Source organism: Chenopodium album, chromosome 9, assembly GCF_948465745.1.
Source record: "Chenopodium album chromosome 9, dcCheAlbu1.1, whole genome shotgun sequence".
Classification (NCBI taxonomy): domain Eukaryota; kingdom Viridiplantae; phylum Streptophyta; class Magnoliopsida; order Caryophyllales; family Amaranthaceae; genus Chenopodium; species Chenopodium album.
Window position 1 is genome coordinate 66,191,322 of NC_137842.1, and position 18,904 is coordinate 66,210,225.

The 18,904-nt window shown below is 34.3% G+C and overlaps 2 protein-coding genes and 1 long non-coding RNA gene across 3 annotated transcripts; all 3 read right to left on the reverse strand.

Moving 5' to 3' along the window:
- Positions 1-37: 37 nt before the first annotated feature.
- Positions 38-1,623, reverse strand: LOC145558837 (transcription termination factor MTEF1, chloroplastic-like). Its single transcript, XM_081620181.1, has 2 exons — positions 597-1,623; positions 38-326 (listed from the first exon to the last, which is right to left on the reverse strand). The coding sequence occupies exon 1, from the start codon at positions 1,507-1,509 to the stop codon at positions 637-639; it is 873 nt and encodes a 290-aa protein (XP_081476307.1). The 5' UTR covers positions 1,510-1,623; the 3' UTR covers positions 38-326; positions 597-636.
- Positions 1,624-2,000: 377 nt separating this feature from the next.
- LOC145560233 (uncharacterized) lies at positions 2,001-4,079 on the reverse strand. The gene is made up of 2 exons (XR_014093115.1): positions 3,889-4,079; positions 2,001-2,247 (listed from the first exon to the last, which is right to left on the reverse strand). It is a non-coding gene; the product is annotated as an uncharacterized LOC145560233 (long non-coding RNA).
- A 9,017-nt stretch (positions 4,080-13,096) lies between these two features.
- On the reverse strand, positions 13,097-18,176 carry LOC145558838 (guanine nucleotide-binding protein subunit beta-2-like). The gene is made up of 6 exons (XM_081620182.1): positions 17,616-18,176; positions 17,389-17,483; positions 15,447-15,871; positions 14,220-14,577; positions 13,676-13,789; positions 13,097-13,377 (listed from the first exon to the last, which is right to left on the reverse strand). Exons 1-6 carry the CDS (start codon positions 17,743-17,745, stop codon positions 13,342-13,344), a joined length of 1,158 nt encoding a protein of 385 aa, XP_081476308.1. The 5' UTR covers positions 17,746-18,176; the 3' UTR covers positions 13,097-13,341.
- Between the last annotated feature and the right edge of the window lie 728 nt (positions 18,177-18,904).

The window sequence follows — 18,904 nt, forward strand, 5'->3', positions numbered from 1 at the left end:
TGCATTAACTCGTATAAGTTGGCTATTTTCCTTTAAACATTTTGATGTTACATATCATTTGTGCTGCCCAAAAAGTTGTCGTGTGACATCATATCGGGATGTTCTGTAACTTACCAAACGCTCCATTTTTCTGAGCCAACATCATTAACTTCTAAAGTTCGACCTAAACATCTAGTTAAGTCAGTACGTTGTAAGCTTGTAACATGTACATCTTTACTTCACTTGCCTAGATGGAAGGACCCAAGATTGCTTCTTGGAATGGGATGGTTTCAAGTGCACTGTATATTGATGCGGTTCCCCTGACATTTCTCTAGTCGGGATACTGCCTACACAAGCAGTATTTCAAAAATCGATGCGTCAGATCTTTGCCCTATAATCATACTTTACGTTTTAAAACTTTTGTTGAGTAGAATTGATGAGAGAAAAATCTGGTATCTAAAATGATGTTTGTGAGAAAAATTGTATTGTTCTATGTATATCAGTACATGCATATCATGGAACAATTTTTAGGGACGCATTAAGAAAGGAAAATGGGGCCTTTTTGTTGTCTTAGATTAGTATAAATAGAAATTACATAAATAATGGAAAATTTTTACCTGTACAAACTAGCTGAATAATGGGGGAAAGACTACATATTCATTTCCATTTGGCATAAAATTTATCATCACCACTCAACAGCATTTTCTTCAATGAAATATGGACACTCCTTTGCATCAAATGCATATGCCTAGGCACTATTCTTCTTCTCAAGCTAAACGCAAAGTACTGGGGGAACTCTTTTATTTCATCAATGCTCCTTTGCATCCCTTCTAACAAGTACTCAACCTTCGGCGCCATGTTATTCTCAATGCTATACCCGAAAATTGCAGGTAACCTCGCACATGCTTTTATTGACTCGTCATATGTAAACCCAATGCTCCTTAAGAAGTCAAGCTTAGTCTCAAACTTACTAACACGCGTATTAAGAAGGTGGGCGTTGAGATTAGTTGGTGAATTCAGCCTATCGAGACCTATGCTTGTAAGAAAGGCGAGTGTTGGCCTCAAGCAGTAGTCAACATTGGAGAACAAGAGATCAGGACAGCAAAGAATAAGTCCACAGGATTCACGAGTAGACGCAGCAACTTCAGTAGCCAAGAAACTGAATACAGGTCCAATATCAGCTGGTTCAAGATCAGACAAGAAGAGTTTAGGGCAACTGGTAGTAAGTTTTGGGATATCACTATCTGAAAATCCTTTAGATTTTAGGAGTTTGATGATGGTGAGAATTTTATCCAAATTCGCATGAGAGGGCACATTGGTGCTTTTCGGATTCGAATCTACAATGCCAAGATTTCTTAGGTAGGCTAGTTTTTCACGGTATGAAGTGCGGAAGCGGATGGCAGTGGCAGGGGAAGACGACAGAGAGCAGATGACACTGGCACTGGCAGGAGGAGACAACGGAGACTGGTAGCTCGAACTTTGAAGGTGTGAGAAGCAGACCTTAGACGTTGGGCAGAAAGATAGTAGCATCTCCAAAATTTTCAGCAAGAGTTATCATTGAATTCAGGGGTAGAAGGGATATGATAAGATGATAAGATAAATGGTTGATGCCAAAAATAGTGAGTGGCCCAAAAAAATTGGCATTTTATGAATTTTCTGAATTGCTTTGCACTAAATTACTAATGCAATGATCTTTAACTACATGACCAAAATGATAGAACCATAAAATAGCTGCTTACATGAGTTTAAATTTATCTTATTATTCTGGCCAATTAAACTCAAACGAAATGCAACGGCTAACAGAAGTACAGAATGCCCAAAAAATTTAACTTACAGAAAACAAAACTAAATATAACAGAATATAATTATATGATTTGTTCCTATCATTTCTTGACACAAATTATAGCATGACTTGTGACACAATTCAGTAGGCATGTAACGCGCAAACATATCATCCAATATAAATTTGCACTGTGATGCGCTAGAGATGCAATGAAAAATAAGAGAGAGCAAGTGAGAAATGATATCAGAAAGATTTTTCCATTAATTTTGTAGGCATGATATGCCAAATGCTGTCTGTAACCACAAGGTGAAATTTATTCGGCTACACAACTACAATTTCATGTAAGATATTATTCAACAGTTCCATTGCATTAAAACAAACAAATTTCAGAAGAAGCTCGGGTCAAAACAATACAGCCTTGAGAAACACTTCTACTTCAATGACAATGCATTGTCTTTCTTCAATTCTGGTACCGGATAAGGATCCTACAGCAAAACACAAACAAGCTTAACATCAGTTGGTGCAAACCATAATTTATAAGTTTAAGCATTGAGAGCTAGAACTGTGGATTATTTGAACAGAAGGATAGATAAAGCATCTAGCTATAAATTCAGAAAGGAATACATCTCATGATTCCCACCATGTTAGTTCAGCATAAGCATTAACCACTAACACAGAGAAGTTCCTACTAATTAGTAAGCCAACCTTCTCTCGTTCCACAAACAAAACATCTAGTCAACTCTGAGATTATTATTATGAGTATTATAAAACATTGTCACGGGAATATAGGTTCCCTGGAGTCCTCATAAAAAACCATGAGAATGTTATACTAGATTACACTAGTCCTCACAATATCATTGAATAAACAATCCATTTTCAAATTAGAGAAAAAGGATTCTAGATTAAAATATATACCAATCTGCCAAATACGTAGACAACTAAAAGAGACGACAACATCCTAACAAAGTTTATAATCTAAATGTCAAGGTATTTATGATTAGAAGTTAAAACAATGTTTATGTAATCATCATGAAATGAGTATAATTTAACAATATCAAACAAACAATTTTACTATCCTAGAAACATCTAAGAACCCTTCAAAAACCCCAATGTCAATTGAACAACTTGACAAGATCATCAAGAAAATGAATAGAATCTAACAATCTCCAAGAAACAAATTTACTACCCTAGAAACACCCGAGCTAATAAATCTGATCCACTCGTCAGAATCCATTCATTCATGTCAATCAAGAAAACGAATAAAATTTAACAAAGCTTACAAAATCAAGAAAATGAGTATACTGTAACAATCTCCAAGAAACAATTTTACTACCCTAGAACTATCCAAGCTAAAGAATCAAATCACCTTTGAAAAACCCTCCATTCGCATCAGTCAAATCATAACATAAGCCAAAGTAGTAAGCTATAACGAGGACAAATTCAAAATTGATGACAAACAATAAGGTATTCTAACAAATACAAACATAAACATTCATAATAGGCATATGGCAAGAAAACAACAGCGACGACAACAAAACCGAACTACCAAAGTTCGATTCCCAATTGGATGGGGTCGATTGCATAAACCAAGAATATACTCCATTCCTCGAATAGCCATCCACATAGGCATATGCCAAAATAAATGAGGATAACATCAATAGGAAATTTCAGTAGAATCAATGTTTCTTGAATGTTTATAACAAATTCCATCTCAAAACTTTACTCTCTTCTCGTTCAAATATTGTCAAATAAGCCTACTATATTGACTAGCTAAGTTTAACAATCTTTCTTGAATGTTTGGCTACATTTTATCAACGAAATCGTTTTTCTTCCTAGCTAAACAAATCTAAATCAATGAAATAACATAGCCCTACAACAACAAATAAACAACTCAATAAAAACATCATGTTAACCCTAAAAAATCAATTATACTTGATATATAATTTCAACTTCAAATTCATTGATAATTTCAAAATTCTGATAGTTAGGTATAGAACTAAAAATCGTAACTTTAAGAAATTGTAATCGTAATTATAATCGTAAAATCGATGAAGATGATGAATTGATGATAAATCAAAAAGTCAAATCTAGGGCAGAATTAGAAAAAGGAGATGAAAGAGACTAACTTTGCGATTGAAAAGGAGATCTCCGAGAGCGACGGCACCGACAATTCCGGCGGTGACAACCGCGGTGCTGCTGAGCAAACTCCATTTTCTGTATATCATTTTTCCTTTTTTAGTTTTCACTCTCTCACTCCTGATTTCTTCGTTCTGTTTCTTCTCTTTTGATGCTGTGGTTTTTGTTTTTTTTTTTTTTTTTTAATTACTCAGTATTATTTAAGCTTTAATTTATAATCTCATATATATAATATATTTCATTCGTTTCAAAATAATACTTGAGCTGAACTGAACTAAATTGAAGTGAAATAATTGGAGCTGAATTGAACTGAATATTTTATAAGAGACGAAAATTAAGAGCTAAACTGAACTGATTGTAGCTGAACTGAACAGAACTGAAATTAAACTGAAATTAAGTTGAAGTGAACAGACCCTAAGCTTTAGAAAATTCATAGGATAGTGATCGTAAGGTAAATTTTACTTCGTATAATCTAGACTATAGTTAGTAAAAAACAAATTACAATATTTATACAAGTGGGGTAAAAGGGAGAGAAAAATACTCCGTATAGAAATATCTATACAAATGGGGTTAATAGTGATGGGTCCTTACCAAATTACTACGGAGTAATATAATTGTTGCAATTATTGTGAAATGAATGTAAATGAAAAATATTGCGATTATTACGATACGGATCAAGTATTACAGTGCATACTTCACTTTTTGCCTAGCTTTTTAAATGAGTTCACCCCAATTAAAGTATTAAACACCATGAAGATTTCATTTATCACAGCATAAAATTTCCTTATTTATTGCAAAAGTTATAGCTTTTCCATGTGCTGAACTTGTACTTAGAGCTGTCAATTTGGGTAAACGGGTTGGGTTTGGGTCGGGTAAGACTGGGTCAGGTCAACTCGGATCAGGTCAATTCGGATTAATTCCATAACCTATGCGGGTCGGGTCACGTCGGGTCATACTTCTTATCAGGTTTGGGTCGGGTTTATAACAGGTCGGGTTACATTCGGGTTAGGTGGACAATAGGTCGGGTTTAATTCGAGTTAAAACGAACGGGGTAGGGTAATTCTCGGGTTCACCCTCGGGTTCAGTTCAAGTGAATAATTTGCGGGTTAGAATCAGGTCGGGTCATTCCCGGGTTTGAGTCGGGTTCGGCTCAAGTCAATAATTTGCGGGTTATAATAATCAGGTTGGGTCATTTCCAAGTTTGGTCACTCTCGGATTCAAGGTGGGTTATGTTCAAGTCAATCATTTGCAGGTTCCAATCAGGTCGGGTCATTTCCAAATCAGGTCATATTCGGATTCAACTAACTATAAATAAATAATTATCATTTTTATCAAGTTAATTATTACCTTTGACTATAAATATATGGCAATATACTAGGGAACTATAGTCTATAATTTAGGAAAATAATTATCTCCTTTGACCATACAACAAATATATACTATATTTAAGTCTTAAATTTGAGGATGATGCTCATTTCTTTTGCTGGCCTGGACCGACTTGGTCTCCCTAGACAAAATGCTTTGATCAACAATAATAAGGTGGTCTAAATTGCATTTAAGGTGATTTAAAATCAGGTCAGAATAATTTGGGTTGAATTTAGGTCGGGTCAATAACAAGTCGTGTTAATTTCGAGTCGAGTTAGTAACTTTTCGGGATGAATTTTTGGGTCGGGTAAGTAAAAGGTCTAGTAAAATTCGGGTCGGGTCAATAACAAGTAAGGTTTAATTTGGGTCAGGTCAATAACAAGTCGGGTTGATTTCGGGTCGGATTTGTAACAGGTTGGGTTAATTCGGGGTCGGGTTAAGAACGGCTCGGGTTGAATTCAGGTCACGTTAGTAACAATTCGGGTTAAATTCGGGTTTTGACGGGTGAAACAGGTTTGGGTCAATATCAGTTCATGTCGGGTTCGGTGCAAGTTAATTTCATTGGTCGTTGTAAACCGGTAAATCGGTGCAAGTTGTAAACCGGTAAATTTGCAGTTTAAAGCCAAATTGGATGTTTCCACTCATCCAATTGGACTCTCGGAGGGTATTAGGGACCATGATAAACATTTCGGCAATTTTTATTCCGGGCGAAAAAAGTCAAAAATTTCAAAAATTGAAGGCTAATGTCCACGCTTTTTGAGAAATTTTTGGAGGTTTCGGGGCCCGGTGTCGCAAAGTCTTTGATTTTAGGGAATACATATGAGGGTCATATAAAGCCTTTTGGAACCATATATGATCATTATATGTTGTCATAGATGTTCGTGGTAGGCTTGATTTAATGAAATCGATGCAAGTTAGTTGTAAACCGGTAAATTGGTCGTTTAAAGGCAAATTGGATGGTTTCACCCATCCAATTGGAATCCTAGAGGGTACTAGGGACCATAGTAAACATTTCGGCAATTTTTTTTTCCGGACGAAAAAAAAAGTCAAAAAAATCCAAAATAGAAAGATAATATCCACACTTTAATTTTTGAGAAATTTTGTAGGTTTCATAGCCTGGTGTCGAAAAGACTTGAGATTTTAGGAGATACATCTCGGGGTCATATAATTCCGTTTGGAACCATATATTATCATTATATATTGTCATAAATGTTCGTGGTAGGCTTGAGTTAATGAAATCGGTGCAAAGTATAAACCGGTAAATTGGCCTTTTAAAGGCAAATTAGATGGTTTCACCCACCCAATTGGACATACATTTAGGCAATTTTTATTTTCGGACGAAAAAAGGTCAAAAAAATTCAAAAATTGAACGCTAATATCCACCATTTTGAGATATTTTGGAGTTTTCGGGCAATAGTTGGTTCGTGGAGGCGGATGCACGATCCACATGGTGCATGCGCTCCAAAATACAAAAAGGCGGAATGAACATTCAAATATATATTAATGAACATGGTCATATAAAAGAACATAGTAGTCATTTATAATGTACATGGACATATACATAAAAGAACATAGTGTTCATTTGTAATGTACATCAGTTTTTTATGCAACAATTTTGTATATATATATTTTTTAAAGAAATTTTGTATAATGAAATAGATAAATAGTACTATAATTTTTTTTTTTTTTTTTTACCATTTATTAATTACAAATCATTTCAATTTTTTCTTACAAAAAGTTCACTTTCTCTCTCCAAACAAAACTTCAAACCCATTTAAATTCCTCAAACAAAATTTCAAGAAATTCAAAATTTTGAGCCCAAAATTGTTCAATATGACAAATAAAAACGAAAGGTAAGATCAAATTCGACATTTATACTTGTTTATTTGACATTCATACTTGTTTATTTTGAGTTTGAGTGTTTGTTTTTTATAAATTAGATTGAAAATTGTAATATTTGATTTTATTGAAAATTAATTGCGATTTTGATATAATTTTGTTGTTGCAATGAGAAATAGAATGAAATTCTTGAAGAAGATCAACCGATTAATATATTTTGGAAGAAGAAAGCAAGCAAATAGACAAATTTAGAAAAAGTTGTAGATCCAAATAATACAATGTACATACAGTAAAATGTTCTTTTTTCATATACTTATATGATGCAAATAATACAATGTACATAAAACACATGTAACCAACATTATAACATATATGTTCATTAGAATATAATACTATGTACATTATAATACAGTAAAATGTACATTTTCATATACATACATGATCATTTATACCAAATGTACATTTACTATATGAATAATGTTCTTTAATATTATCATGTTCTTTACTAATATTACAAATGTTCTTTAGATTTACAAAAAAAATATAAAACTGGATGCTTTTTTATAAAATAGCTATATGTTCTTTACAAAAGAACTATATGTTCTTTACTGAATAGCTAAATGTTCATTCCGTCTTTTACCAAGCATGGTACATCCGCCTCCACAGAAAAAATTTCAGTTTTCGGGGCCCAATGTCTAAAAGTCTCGAAATTCTTAGGTATACATCTCAGGATCATATAATGTCGTTTGGAACCATGTGTGATCATTATTTTTGTCATTAATGTTCGTGGTAGGCTAGAGTTAATGAAATCGGTGCAAGTTGTAAATTGGTAAATTGGTCGTTTAAAAGCAAATTGGATGGTTCCACCCACCCAATTGGACTCCCGGAGGGTATTAGGGAACATGGTAAACATTTCGACATTTTTTATTTCCGGACGAAAAAAAGTAAAAAAAATTCCAAAATTGAAGGCTAAATCCGCGCTTTTTTGAGAAATTTCGAAGATTCGGGGCCCGGTTTCGAAAAGAAATAAGATTTTAGGGGATACATCTCAGGGTCATATAATGCCGTTAGAAACCATAAATGACCATTATATATTGTCAAATGTTCGTGGTAAGTTTGAGTTAAAGAAATCAATGCAAGTTGTAAATTGGTAAATTGGTCGTTTAAAGAAATTAAAAATTGAATGGTTCCACCATACCAATTGGACTCCCGGAGGGCATTAAGGTCAATTGTAAACATTTCGACAATTTTTATTTCTGGGCGAAAAAATGTCAAAAAATTCAAAAATTGAAGGCTAATATCCACGTTTTTTTAGAAATTTTGAAAGTTTCGGGCCCCGGTGTCAAAAAGACTTGAGATTTTAGTGAATACATCTCGAGGCCATATAAAGTCGTTTGGAACCATATATGATAATTATTTGTTGTCATTAATGTTCGTGGTAGGCTTGAGTTAATGAAATCGGTGCAATTCATAAACCGGTAAATTGGTCGTTTAAAGGCAAATTAGATGGTTTCACCCACCCAATTGGAATACTGGAGGGTATTAGAGACCATGGTAAACACTTCGTTAATTTTTATTTTCCGACGAAAAAAGTCAAAAAATTCCAAAATTGAAGGCTAATATCCACGCTTTTTGAGAAATTTTTGAGGTTTCGAGGCTCGATGTCGAAAAGCTTTGAGATTTTAGGGGATACATTTCGGGGTCATATAATACTGTTTTAAACCATAAATGATCATTATATTTTGTCATAAATATCCGTGGTTGGCTCGAGTAAATGAAATCGGTGCAAGTTGTAAACCAGTAAATTCGCCATTTAAAGGCAAATTGGATAGTTCCACCCACCTAATTAGACTCCCGATGGGTATTAGGGACAATGGTAAACATTTCAGTAATTTTTATTTACAAGCGAAAAAAGTCAAAAAATTCCAAAATTTAAGGCTAATATCCACGTTTTTTGAGAAATTTTGGAGGTTTCGAGGCCAGGTGTCGAAAATCCTTGAGATTTTAAGGAATGCATCTTGGTGTCATATAATGTTGTTTCGAACAATATATGATATTTATATGTTGTCATAAATGTTTGTGGTAGACTTGAGTTAATGAAATCGATGCAAGTTGTACGTAAATCGTTGAATTGGCCGTTTAAATGCAAATTAGATGGTTCCACCAAGCCAATTGAAATCCCGGAGGGTATTAGGGACCATGTTAAACATTTCGCCAATTTTTATTTACGGGCAAAAAAAGTCAAAAAAATTCCAAAAATTGAAAGCTAATATCCACGCTTTTTGAGAAATTTTGGAGGTTTCGATGCCCGGTGTCGAAAAGGCTTGAGATATCAGGGGATAAATTTCAGGGTCATATAATGCCATTTGGAACCATATATGATCATTATATATTGTCATAAATGTTCGTGGTAGGCTTGAGTTAATGAAATCAGTGCAAGATGTAAACCGGTAAATTGGTCGTTTAAAGACTAATTCCACCCACCTAATTGGACTCCCGGAGGTTATTAGGGACTATGGTGGACATTTCGACAATTTTTATTTTCGGGGCGAAAAAAGTCGAAAAATTCCAAAATTGAAGGCTAATATCCACGCTTTATGAGAAATTTAGGAGGTTTCGGTGGCTGTTTTCGAAAAGCCTTGAGATTTTAGGAGATATATCTCAGGGTCATATAATTAATGCCGTTTTGAACCATATATGTTGTCATAAATGTTCGTGGTAGGCTTGAATTAATGAAATCGATAAGAGTTGTAAATCAGTAAATTGGTCATTTAAAGGCAAATTAAGTGGTTCCATCTACCCAATTGGACTCTCGGAGAGTATTAAGGACCATGGTAAACATTCCGGCAATTTTTATACCCAGGAGAAAAAAAGTCAAAAAAATTCAAAAATTGAATGCTAATTATCCACGCTTTTTTTAGAAATTTTGGAGTCTTTGGGGCCTAGTGTCTAAAAGTTTTGAAATTCTAAGGAATACATCTCGGGGTCATATAATGTCGTTTGAAACTATATACGATCATTATTTTTGTCATAAATGTTCGTCTAAGGCTTGAGTTAATAAAATCGGTGCAAGTTGTAAACCGGTAAATTGGTCGTTTAGAGGCAAATTGGATGGTTCCATCCACCCAATTGGACTCCCGGATGGTATTAGGGACCATGGTAAACATTTCGGCTATTTTTAATTCCGGGCTAAATGAAGTCAAAAAATTCCAAAACTGAAGGCTAATATCCACGCTTTTTGAGAAATTTCGAAATTTTCGGGGCCCGGTGTCGAAAAGAAATAAGATTTTAGGGGATACATCTCGAAGTCATATAATGCTGTTTGAAACCATAAATGACCATTATATGTTGTCATAAATGTTCGTTGTAAGCTTGAGTTAATGAAATCAGTGCCACTTGTAAACCGGTAAATTGGTCGTTTAAAGGCAAATTGAATGGTTACACCCACCTAATTTGACTACCGGAGGGTATTAGGGACCATGGTAAACATTTCGGCAATTTTTATTTCCGAGCAAAAAAAAAAAATCAAAAAATTCCAAAATCGAAGGCTAATATCCACGTTTTTTGAGAAATTTTTGAGGTTTCGGGGCCTGGTGTCGAAAAGTTTTGAGATTTTAGGGGATACATCTCGGGGTCATATAATACTGTTTTAAACAATAAATGATCATTATATGTTGTCATAAATGTTCGTGGTAGGCTTGAGTTAATGAAATCAATGCAAGTTGAAAACCAGTAAATTCGCCATTTAAAGGCAAATTGGATGGTTCCACCCACCTAATTAGACTTCCGGAGGGTATTAGAGACCATGGCAAACATTTCGGCAATTATTATTTACAAGCGAAAAAAAGTTAAAAAAACTCCAAAATTTAAGGCTAATATCCACGCTTTTTGTAAATTTTTGGAGGTTTCGAGGCCCGGTGTCGAAAATTCTTGAGATTTTAGGGAATATATCTCGGGGTCATATAATGTCGTTTGGAATCATATATGATTATTATATGTTATCATAAATGTTCGCGGTAGACTTGAGTTCATGAAATCGTTGCAAGTTGTAAGCCGGTAAATTGGCCGTTTAAAGGCAAATTGGATGGTTCCACCTAGCCAATTGAACTCCCGGAGAGTATTAGGGACCATGGTAAACATTTCGACAATTTTTATTTACGAGCAAAAAAAAGTAAAAAAATTCCAAAATTAAAGGCTAATATCCATGTTTTTTGTGAAATTTTGTAGGTTTCGAGGCCCGGTGTCGAAAAGGCTTGAGATATTAGGGGATAAATCTCGGGGTCATATAATTCTGTTTGGAACCATATATGATCATTATATGTTGTCATAAATGTTCGTGGTAAGATTGAGCTAATGAAATCGGTGCAAGATGTAAATCGGTAAATTGGCCATTTAAAGGCAAATTGGATGGTTCCACCCACCTAATTGGACTCCCGGAGGTTTTTAGGAGGAGATTCGGGGCTTGGTGTCAAAAAATGTTGAAATTCTAGTAAATACATCTCGGGGTCATATAATGCCGTTTGGAACCATATATGATCATTATATGTTGTCATAATGTTCGTGGTAGGCTTTAGTTAATAAAATCGGTGCAAATTGTAAATCGGTAAAATTGTCATTTAAAGGCAAATTGGATGATTCCACCTATCCAATGGGACTCCCAGAGGGTATTAGTGATCATGGTAAAACATTTCGGCAATTTTTTTTTTCTGGAGAAAAAGTTAAAAAATTTCATAATTGAAGGCTAATATCCAGGATTTTTGAGAAATTTTGGAGGTGTCGGGGCCCGTTGTCGAAAAGCCTTGAGATATTAGTGAATACATATCAGGGTCATATAATGCCATTTGGAACCATATATGATCATTATATGTTGTCATAAATGTTCTTAGTAGGCCTGAGTTAATTAAATCGGTGCAAGTTGTAAACCGATAACTTGGCCGTTTAAAGGCAAATAGGATGGTTCCACCCACCCAATTGGACTCTCGGAGGGTATTATGGACTATGGTAAACATTTTGGCAATATTTATTTTCGGGCGAAAAAAAGCAAAATTGAAGGTTAATATCCATGCTTTTTGAGAAATTTTGGAGGTTTCAGAGCCTGGTGTCGAAAACCCTTTAGATTTTAGGGGATACATTTCGGGTTCATATAATGCCGTTTGGAACCATATATGATCATTATATGTTGTCATAATATTTGTGGTAGGCTTGAGTTAATGAAATTGGCGCAAGTTGTAAACCGGTAAATTGGCCGTTTAAAGACAAGTTGTATTTTCTCTCTTTAACCTAAGACTCTTCTAATTATAGAGTAATACATGAAAAAAAAAAGAAGAAAAAAAAAACAAAATAAAAAGTCTTAATACATTTTTGAGAGACATTGCTAGCTTTGTTAAACTTTTTTTTTTAAAGCATAACTAACTTTAATACGTAGTATTCAAATTCAAACATATTTTTTGAAGGTTGCTTAAAATGAATTAGGCCCTATATCATGAGATGAAGAAAGTATTGATGTATTTGAGTTTTATTACATGGAATATTAGATCAAAGAAAATTTGTTGAATAAATCTCATTTTTTCACAACTACTTAAGTACTTATAATTTGTTTAATTTTAAATAGCCTATAGTTGGTTAAAACAGTAGACCAATGTGTAGTTCAATGAAAGGAAGCTTATGGAATAAACTGTATTATGCATCATCAAAAAAAGAATTTCTTTTACTTCGTATTTAACATGAATGCCAATATGCCATCACATCCAAACACAAAAAATTCAAATACAAGACACAAAACATAGAAGCCTTGATCCAAATAACAGGGTTCAGCCGTTCAGATTCTTCAGAAACCGTTGTTTAACAGGTTCTAGACTGGTAAGCGTAAACATTTTGATCTCCTTAAGCTTCTTATGGCGGGATTTACTCAAGGCTGCTGTTGCAATTTTGTCAGTCATAAGTTCATAACAATCTAAAAAGCAGAATGCATTCCACAACAAAAATTACTTCGACTTTATGATAAACCAGGGATTCTTGCCATTCAAAGCTCATTGAGCAAATTTTCACACCAAAATTCGCAGTGTTGTAACTAAAAGATGATAACTATAACTAAATCATTAGCATCTCCATCAAAGTTTACAAGAAAAGAGAAATACAAAGGATTAATTTACAATATAAGTGAGTAGACTTGAATATTTTGGTTCAAACAGTGACGATAAGTCTGATAATTAATGAGATCATTTAGCTGTCATTAGAGATTAGATCACCCGCCTATGACCACCAAAAGCCCAAATCTGCGGAACAAACAAAAAACAAAATGATCACTAGATTCAATTTCAGATGAATTAGAAGCTCAGTTAAATGAGAGAAGAAGAAAAAAAAAAAAAAAGATCTAAAATTCTTAGTGATTAGGAGTTTTCAAACAAACAAAAACTAATTCACAATTTAAAGAAATCTTTAATAAACACGAAATCTAAAATCAAGACTCAGGATTAGTGGATTGGGTTACAAAAATGACCCAGTAAAAATCTCTGGCAAATTAAGGTTCTGCGAACACAGACACACACACAGAGGGAGAGAGAAGGTGCTAACCTTAAGGTTTGTGTCCCAACTTCCAGTACAGAGGGCGCTCCCATCCGCTGACAAGCCCAGACAACTGATTCTTCCACCATGAGTGTTTTGAAGAGACCCTAAATTAAGAACCACCTGCGATAACAAACACATCACATCTGTCCATTATTACAAATTTACAATAAAAAGCTATTAATAATTTAATATCACAATTAAATGAAACAGGTCAGATCGCACTCAGAGCATACTGAGACTGGTCAAGTATGTAAAGCAGATAAACACATCTTCTCAAGGACAGCACAGAGATAGCAGACAATAGGCTATAATCTAACCCCCCGGATCAAGAGCCTGAATGCTTCATCAATGGTTGATTTCTGCCATATTTTTTTTTGTCAACAGCAAATTTTTTTTTTCATATGGTTCAGTTTATGATCAATAATGTCTAATTTGGTTAAAGAAAACTAGCTATAAAACAATAGATCCCAGGACCTCAGTTATGTGGTGCATCATGCTGGCTATCCCCATAGAAAATGTAAAAACAAGTAATGACAGCAGAAATTCATACCTCTGCAAGTAAAGTGTCCCAGACATAGCAATCACCATTCGAATACCCTGCAAACAGAAGTCTTCCTGAAACGGAGAAAGCAATGGTTTTCACCTGAGGAACTTCATTTTCATCACGTGGCTGGTGGTACACTTGCAGTTGATGCCCAGTACGAATGTCAAACAATCTACATGTGCCATCATCTGATCCAGTGCCAAATCGATTACCATCTGGAAAAAACTTCACAGTATTTACATCTCCCTCATGGCCATAGAATGTTCGCACAGCGCGACTTGCAACACGAGTATCCCACAATCGAGCAGTTGAATCACATGAGCCAGATACAAACATTGTACTGTTTGCTTTACTGATCGAAATGCTGAAATGTACACAGAAGAACAGTTTTCATCTGTAGCACTACAAAAAATCAACCATAGTATTCTATTTCATATAGTTTTGCAAACAACAGGAAGATAAATGAAACAATATACATGTCCAAAAGCAGACAACAAGGTAATTAAGCAAACGTAGAAAACTAAAGTGACAAGAAACGAAGCTGTTGTTTTCACATGCTTTATAGACAGGATATTGGATTTGATGATTCCATTTTGTAAGTAATAAAAAAAATCTAAACATTTATACGATCAAAAAGTCCCATTATCTAACTTTACATAGGTTCTTGATATGTTTGTTTGTTAGCAGAGACTAAAGGTTAAAAAGAAATGCAGAAGAGAAGTTAAATTTAATTCAGAACTAGCTTGTCCAACTTATTTTCTGTTTATTATTACATACAATAGAACTATGCATGTTCCACATATAATGATTACGTATTATCTTAAGTGAGCTTGAAAATAGTTTATATAGTTGATTCTCTCAATATTTGCAAAATAGGAGAATGCCAGCATGAAAGCTAAAGCATAACTGCGTGCCAATTGTGTACCAAGAATCACAGCTATGATAGTAGGATATAGCCCCATAAAATATATAAGAAAATTAATTCTTAGTTAATAGTGATTTTTCTGGTCTCTCAGCCAATAGATTCCAGAATCTACCCACAGCAATCAAACCACAAAAGGAACCAGGCAAACAATTTGAACACCGGAAGAACACTAAGGCAGAGAAAGGCTAAGTAAGACTTCACAGTAAAAAGCACCACAAGCAACTATTTTCAGAAATACACTCTTTTTATGCCCCCAAAGTGGAAAAGAAAGTCAAGCTTTACAGAATACAAAATTCTACTTCAAGTACCTCAAGACATCAGAAGTATGGCCAGATTGAAATTCACCTCCAAAGACTGATGTTCTTAATCCCGTAGTTGTATCCCATAGAATGCAGGTCTGATCACCTGAACTGGTAATCAAGTGGGTATCTTCATCTGGAATGTATTGACAGCATGACACATAACCCTTGTGCCCACTAAGAGTTTTTGAAACAGGCAAATTCCCATCTTTATCGGTGGTAGAATTAAGATTGAAGATTGAGCAGACACTATCAAGTCCCCCACAAGCAACTGATTGACCAGTAGGAGAGAAAGCACATGTCATCACCCAAGCACAAGGCAGCTTGATGGCATGAGTCTTCTGGCTAGTGAGGGCATTCCAGACAATTAATCGTCCATCTTGAGATGCACTAACAATTCGGTTTTTATCAGGGGTCCAATCTAGTGAGTACACCTGGCATGCATTTTACAATTAATGGCAAATTCATGATTGTAAGGACAAAAAGTTATTCAAGGAAAAAAGCAATTCGCCAAATCTGGCAGCTATCGTTGTAAAATACAATAAGTTACCAGCAGCTAATTTTAGCAGCAAATTATGGTTGAATTGAATCAAAAACTCACTCAAAGAAAAACCTATATGTCCTACATTAAGTTGCTTCCTCGGCATAAATTTCCCTCTCCTCACATTTAATTAGCCCCAAATGGAGTTTGAAGCAGACTTTACATGACACTATGACAGTTTACAGCATGGAATTAAAACTCAACCGTTCTGTTATATAACAGCCATTATGTAACAGATTTTGGATTTTCCGTTCTACAAAACCACGTTATATAACACCGCGACAAAATCACATCTTTCACCTCGTGTCATCCGTTCCGTAACGGTGATTCGCAGTGTTAAACCATTTTTTAAACCGTTACATCCATTTAATATTATAGTAATTGATTATTTAGTCGATAAAATATGATATTTAGTATTACTGTTCACCAAATATGTTACATGCTATTATTTTGATAAATATGGTTATCTTATATTCAAAGAACACTTATTTAACTTAAAACTATAAACACCTCTTCATCCATTAATGTGAATTATTTCAAAAATTCACACCGCATTTGCCACGATCTGTTTTATTTGTCCATTACAAGCCGTTACCGCGACAACTCGATTGCAACCCTGCATCTTCAAATTTTTTCTATTATGGAAAGGAAGAGCAACACGATGTACAAATTCTTTGTCCATAAATGGTTCACAAAAATAAATAAAAACAATTATAGGATGTTTGAAAAAGCCATATCCTATCCTAAGATAGTAATCTATCACTTGTATTAAATTTTCCAATCGGCTCCTACTTAAACTGAGGAACGTTGGTAAATGGAAAGTATAAGTATTCTCCAGCTAATAATATAAAGGATTTTCTAGTAATAGTACTTCGTATGTCATTAAAGGGTAGGACAATGTAACAATCATTTTCTGATTAGAGTAGAATTAACTGGCCTAGAATTTTCTCACTGCATCATCCTCACTCTCAATAGCATTCACAATGCATTACATGCATGATGCATCCAAAAGAAACCACAAGTTCCCATGTTAACGGCACTTTGGCTAGAACTTTAGAAGCATGCATTATATGTCACTCAATGCATAATGGTAAATTATTTTCAAAATATTTTATACACCATATTACTAATGCAATGATCAATATCAAATTAATATTCCAATACAATTTCAATTAAATTAATCCAAAGTTTTAATAAGAATAAAATTGGTTAAAATTTCTCACAATTTCTTCACATAATCAGCATTATGCTCCACAAATTAAAGCACCAAATTTCATTTTGTTCAGATGCCAATCACTAAAACTAGAAATCAGGGTGACATAAAATCAATTACCTTAACAAAAGTACATTATAAAACAGAATTCCTCAATTTTATTTAAAAGGTGTAAAATATGAAAGAAAAGGCGCTACCTTTCCGGTATGACCCTGCAATGTTCTACAGCACACAAGATCCGTCTGTCCAAAGCTCACCGCAGTCTTCCCTTGCGCCGCCGCAAAACTAGCAACTGCAACAAAATCCACAAACAAAACATCCTCAATTTACCTTAAAATCTCTTACTAAAAATAGAAAACTCACATTTTATTTTCCAGAAATATCAGATATATTCATTTTTAAGAGAGAAAAATCAGGAACAAACCATCAGTATCTAAAAGAAGACGACGTCGTTGCTTCAACTGTTCTCTAAGAGAATTAACTTGCTCTATTGCAGCAACATGACGTTCCTTCAATTCTGTCACCGACATTTTCTCTTTTTTGTCCTCCGCCATCTTCGTTGATTTCACTCCAAAACAATCAAAAATCTAATCTCCACGACATTGAAGCAGAAATTCCTCAAATTCAAACCCTAATTTACTAAAATTAGGGCAATTTCAAGACGAAACTGAAAAAAACAGCAGAAATCGATTCTCAAGCTGAACAATCCTCCAAAAAACTGCAAACAATCTCACAAACCCTAATTAAAATCAAAAATCGCCTGAAATTAGTTGAAATGTAGCAAACATAATCAGAAATTCAAAATGAGCGAGAATTGGGCGAGAATTTTAGGGTTCTGGAAAAATGTAAGAAATGGAGGAGAGAGAAAGTTGAGAGCATGTAAGAAGAAAAGTGGAAGTGGTGGAAATGTTAGAAAATGAAATGAGAGAGAGAAGAGAGAGAAGTTGGTGTTTTTGTGAGAGATGATTAGCTGACAAACTTGTGAAGAGGAAAGTTGACTGAAAACAGCCGCCGGGGCCCTGATATTAGGCGTGTGACGTGGACTTAATGTGTTAGAAATTAGGTTCGGAGTAGGATGACATGGTGTCAAATTGTCAATACAAGTATGTGTAGGGTCCGTCGGGAAATATTACTCCTATTACGTATTACAACAGTTACGCTACATGGCTATACATTGTTTTTAATATGATTTGAAAAGTTAACGGTTCAGGAAAATGACTAAGTTAAAATAAGGAATTTTTAACAATTTGATTAGTTAATAGGTGATTTGGATACATTATGTAGGATTGTAGAATATACAACGGTTGCATAAGATATTTTAAAAGTTGATAGCTTTGAAGTAGTTATTGCTCACATTAAAAATGAGAACGGATGGAGTAGTTGACATTTGACTTGGGTTGAGTTTTTTGGTTGATTAAAAGCTCCAATGGGAGTAGTTCATTCAAAGAAAGATTTATTCAAATGACTTATTGTAAAAGTGTTGAAAATTAAGAAAAATTATTTGTCCAATATGTCACGCATCGATGTGTGTAATTTATTACTCACACTTAAAACATGTATTTAAAAATGAATCACATCCACGCTATTATCATTTTACACTTCGTTATGTTACTTCTTAACAATCTAATACTAGTTGAGTGAATTCAATTTATAATACTCCGTAGTGCATATACAAATACTAATACAATGGCATGTAATCTCATTTAGAAGATT

Excerpts from the sequence above, each read along its gene's own strand:
- LOC145558837 (XM_081620181.1), bottom strand. The coding sequence starts at position 1,509 with ATGCTACTATCTTTCTGCCCAACGTCTAAGGTCTGCTTCTCACACCTT.
- LOC145558838 (XM_081620182.1), bottom strand. The coding sequence starts at position 17,745 with ATGGCGGAGGACAAAAAAGAGAAAATGTCGGTGACAGAATTGAAGGAA. Across the intron at positions 17,484-17,615 it reads TCTTCTTTTAGATACTGATG|TTGCTAGTTTTGCGGCGGCG; the intron begins GTTTGTTCCTGA and ends ATTTTGTTGCAG. Across the intron at positions 14,578-15,446 it reads CATACTTCTGATGTCTTGAG|CATTTCGATCAGTAAAGCAA; the intron begins GTACTTGAAGTA and ends TGTACATTTCAG.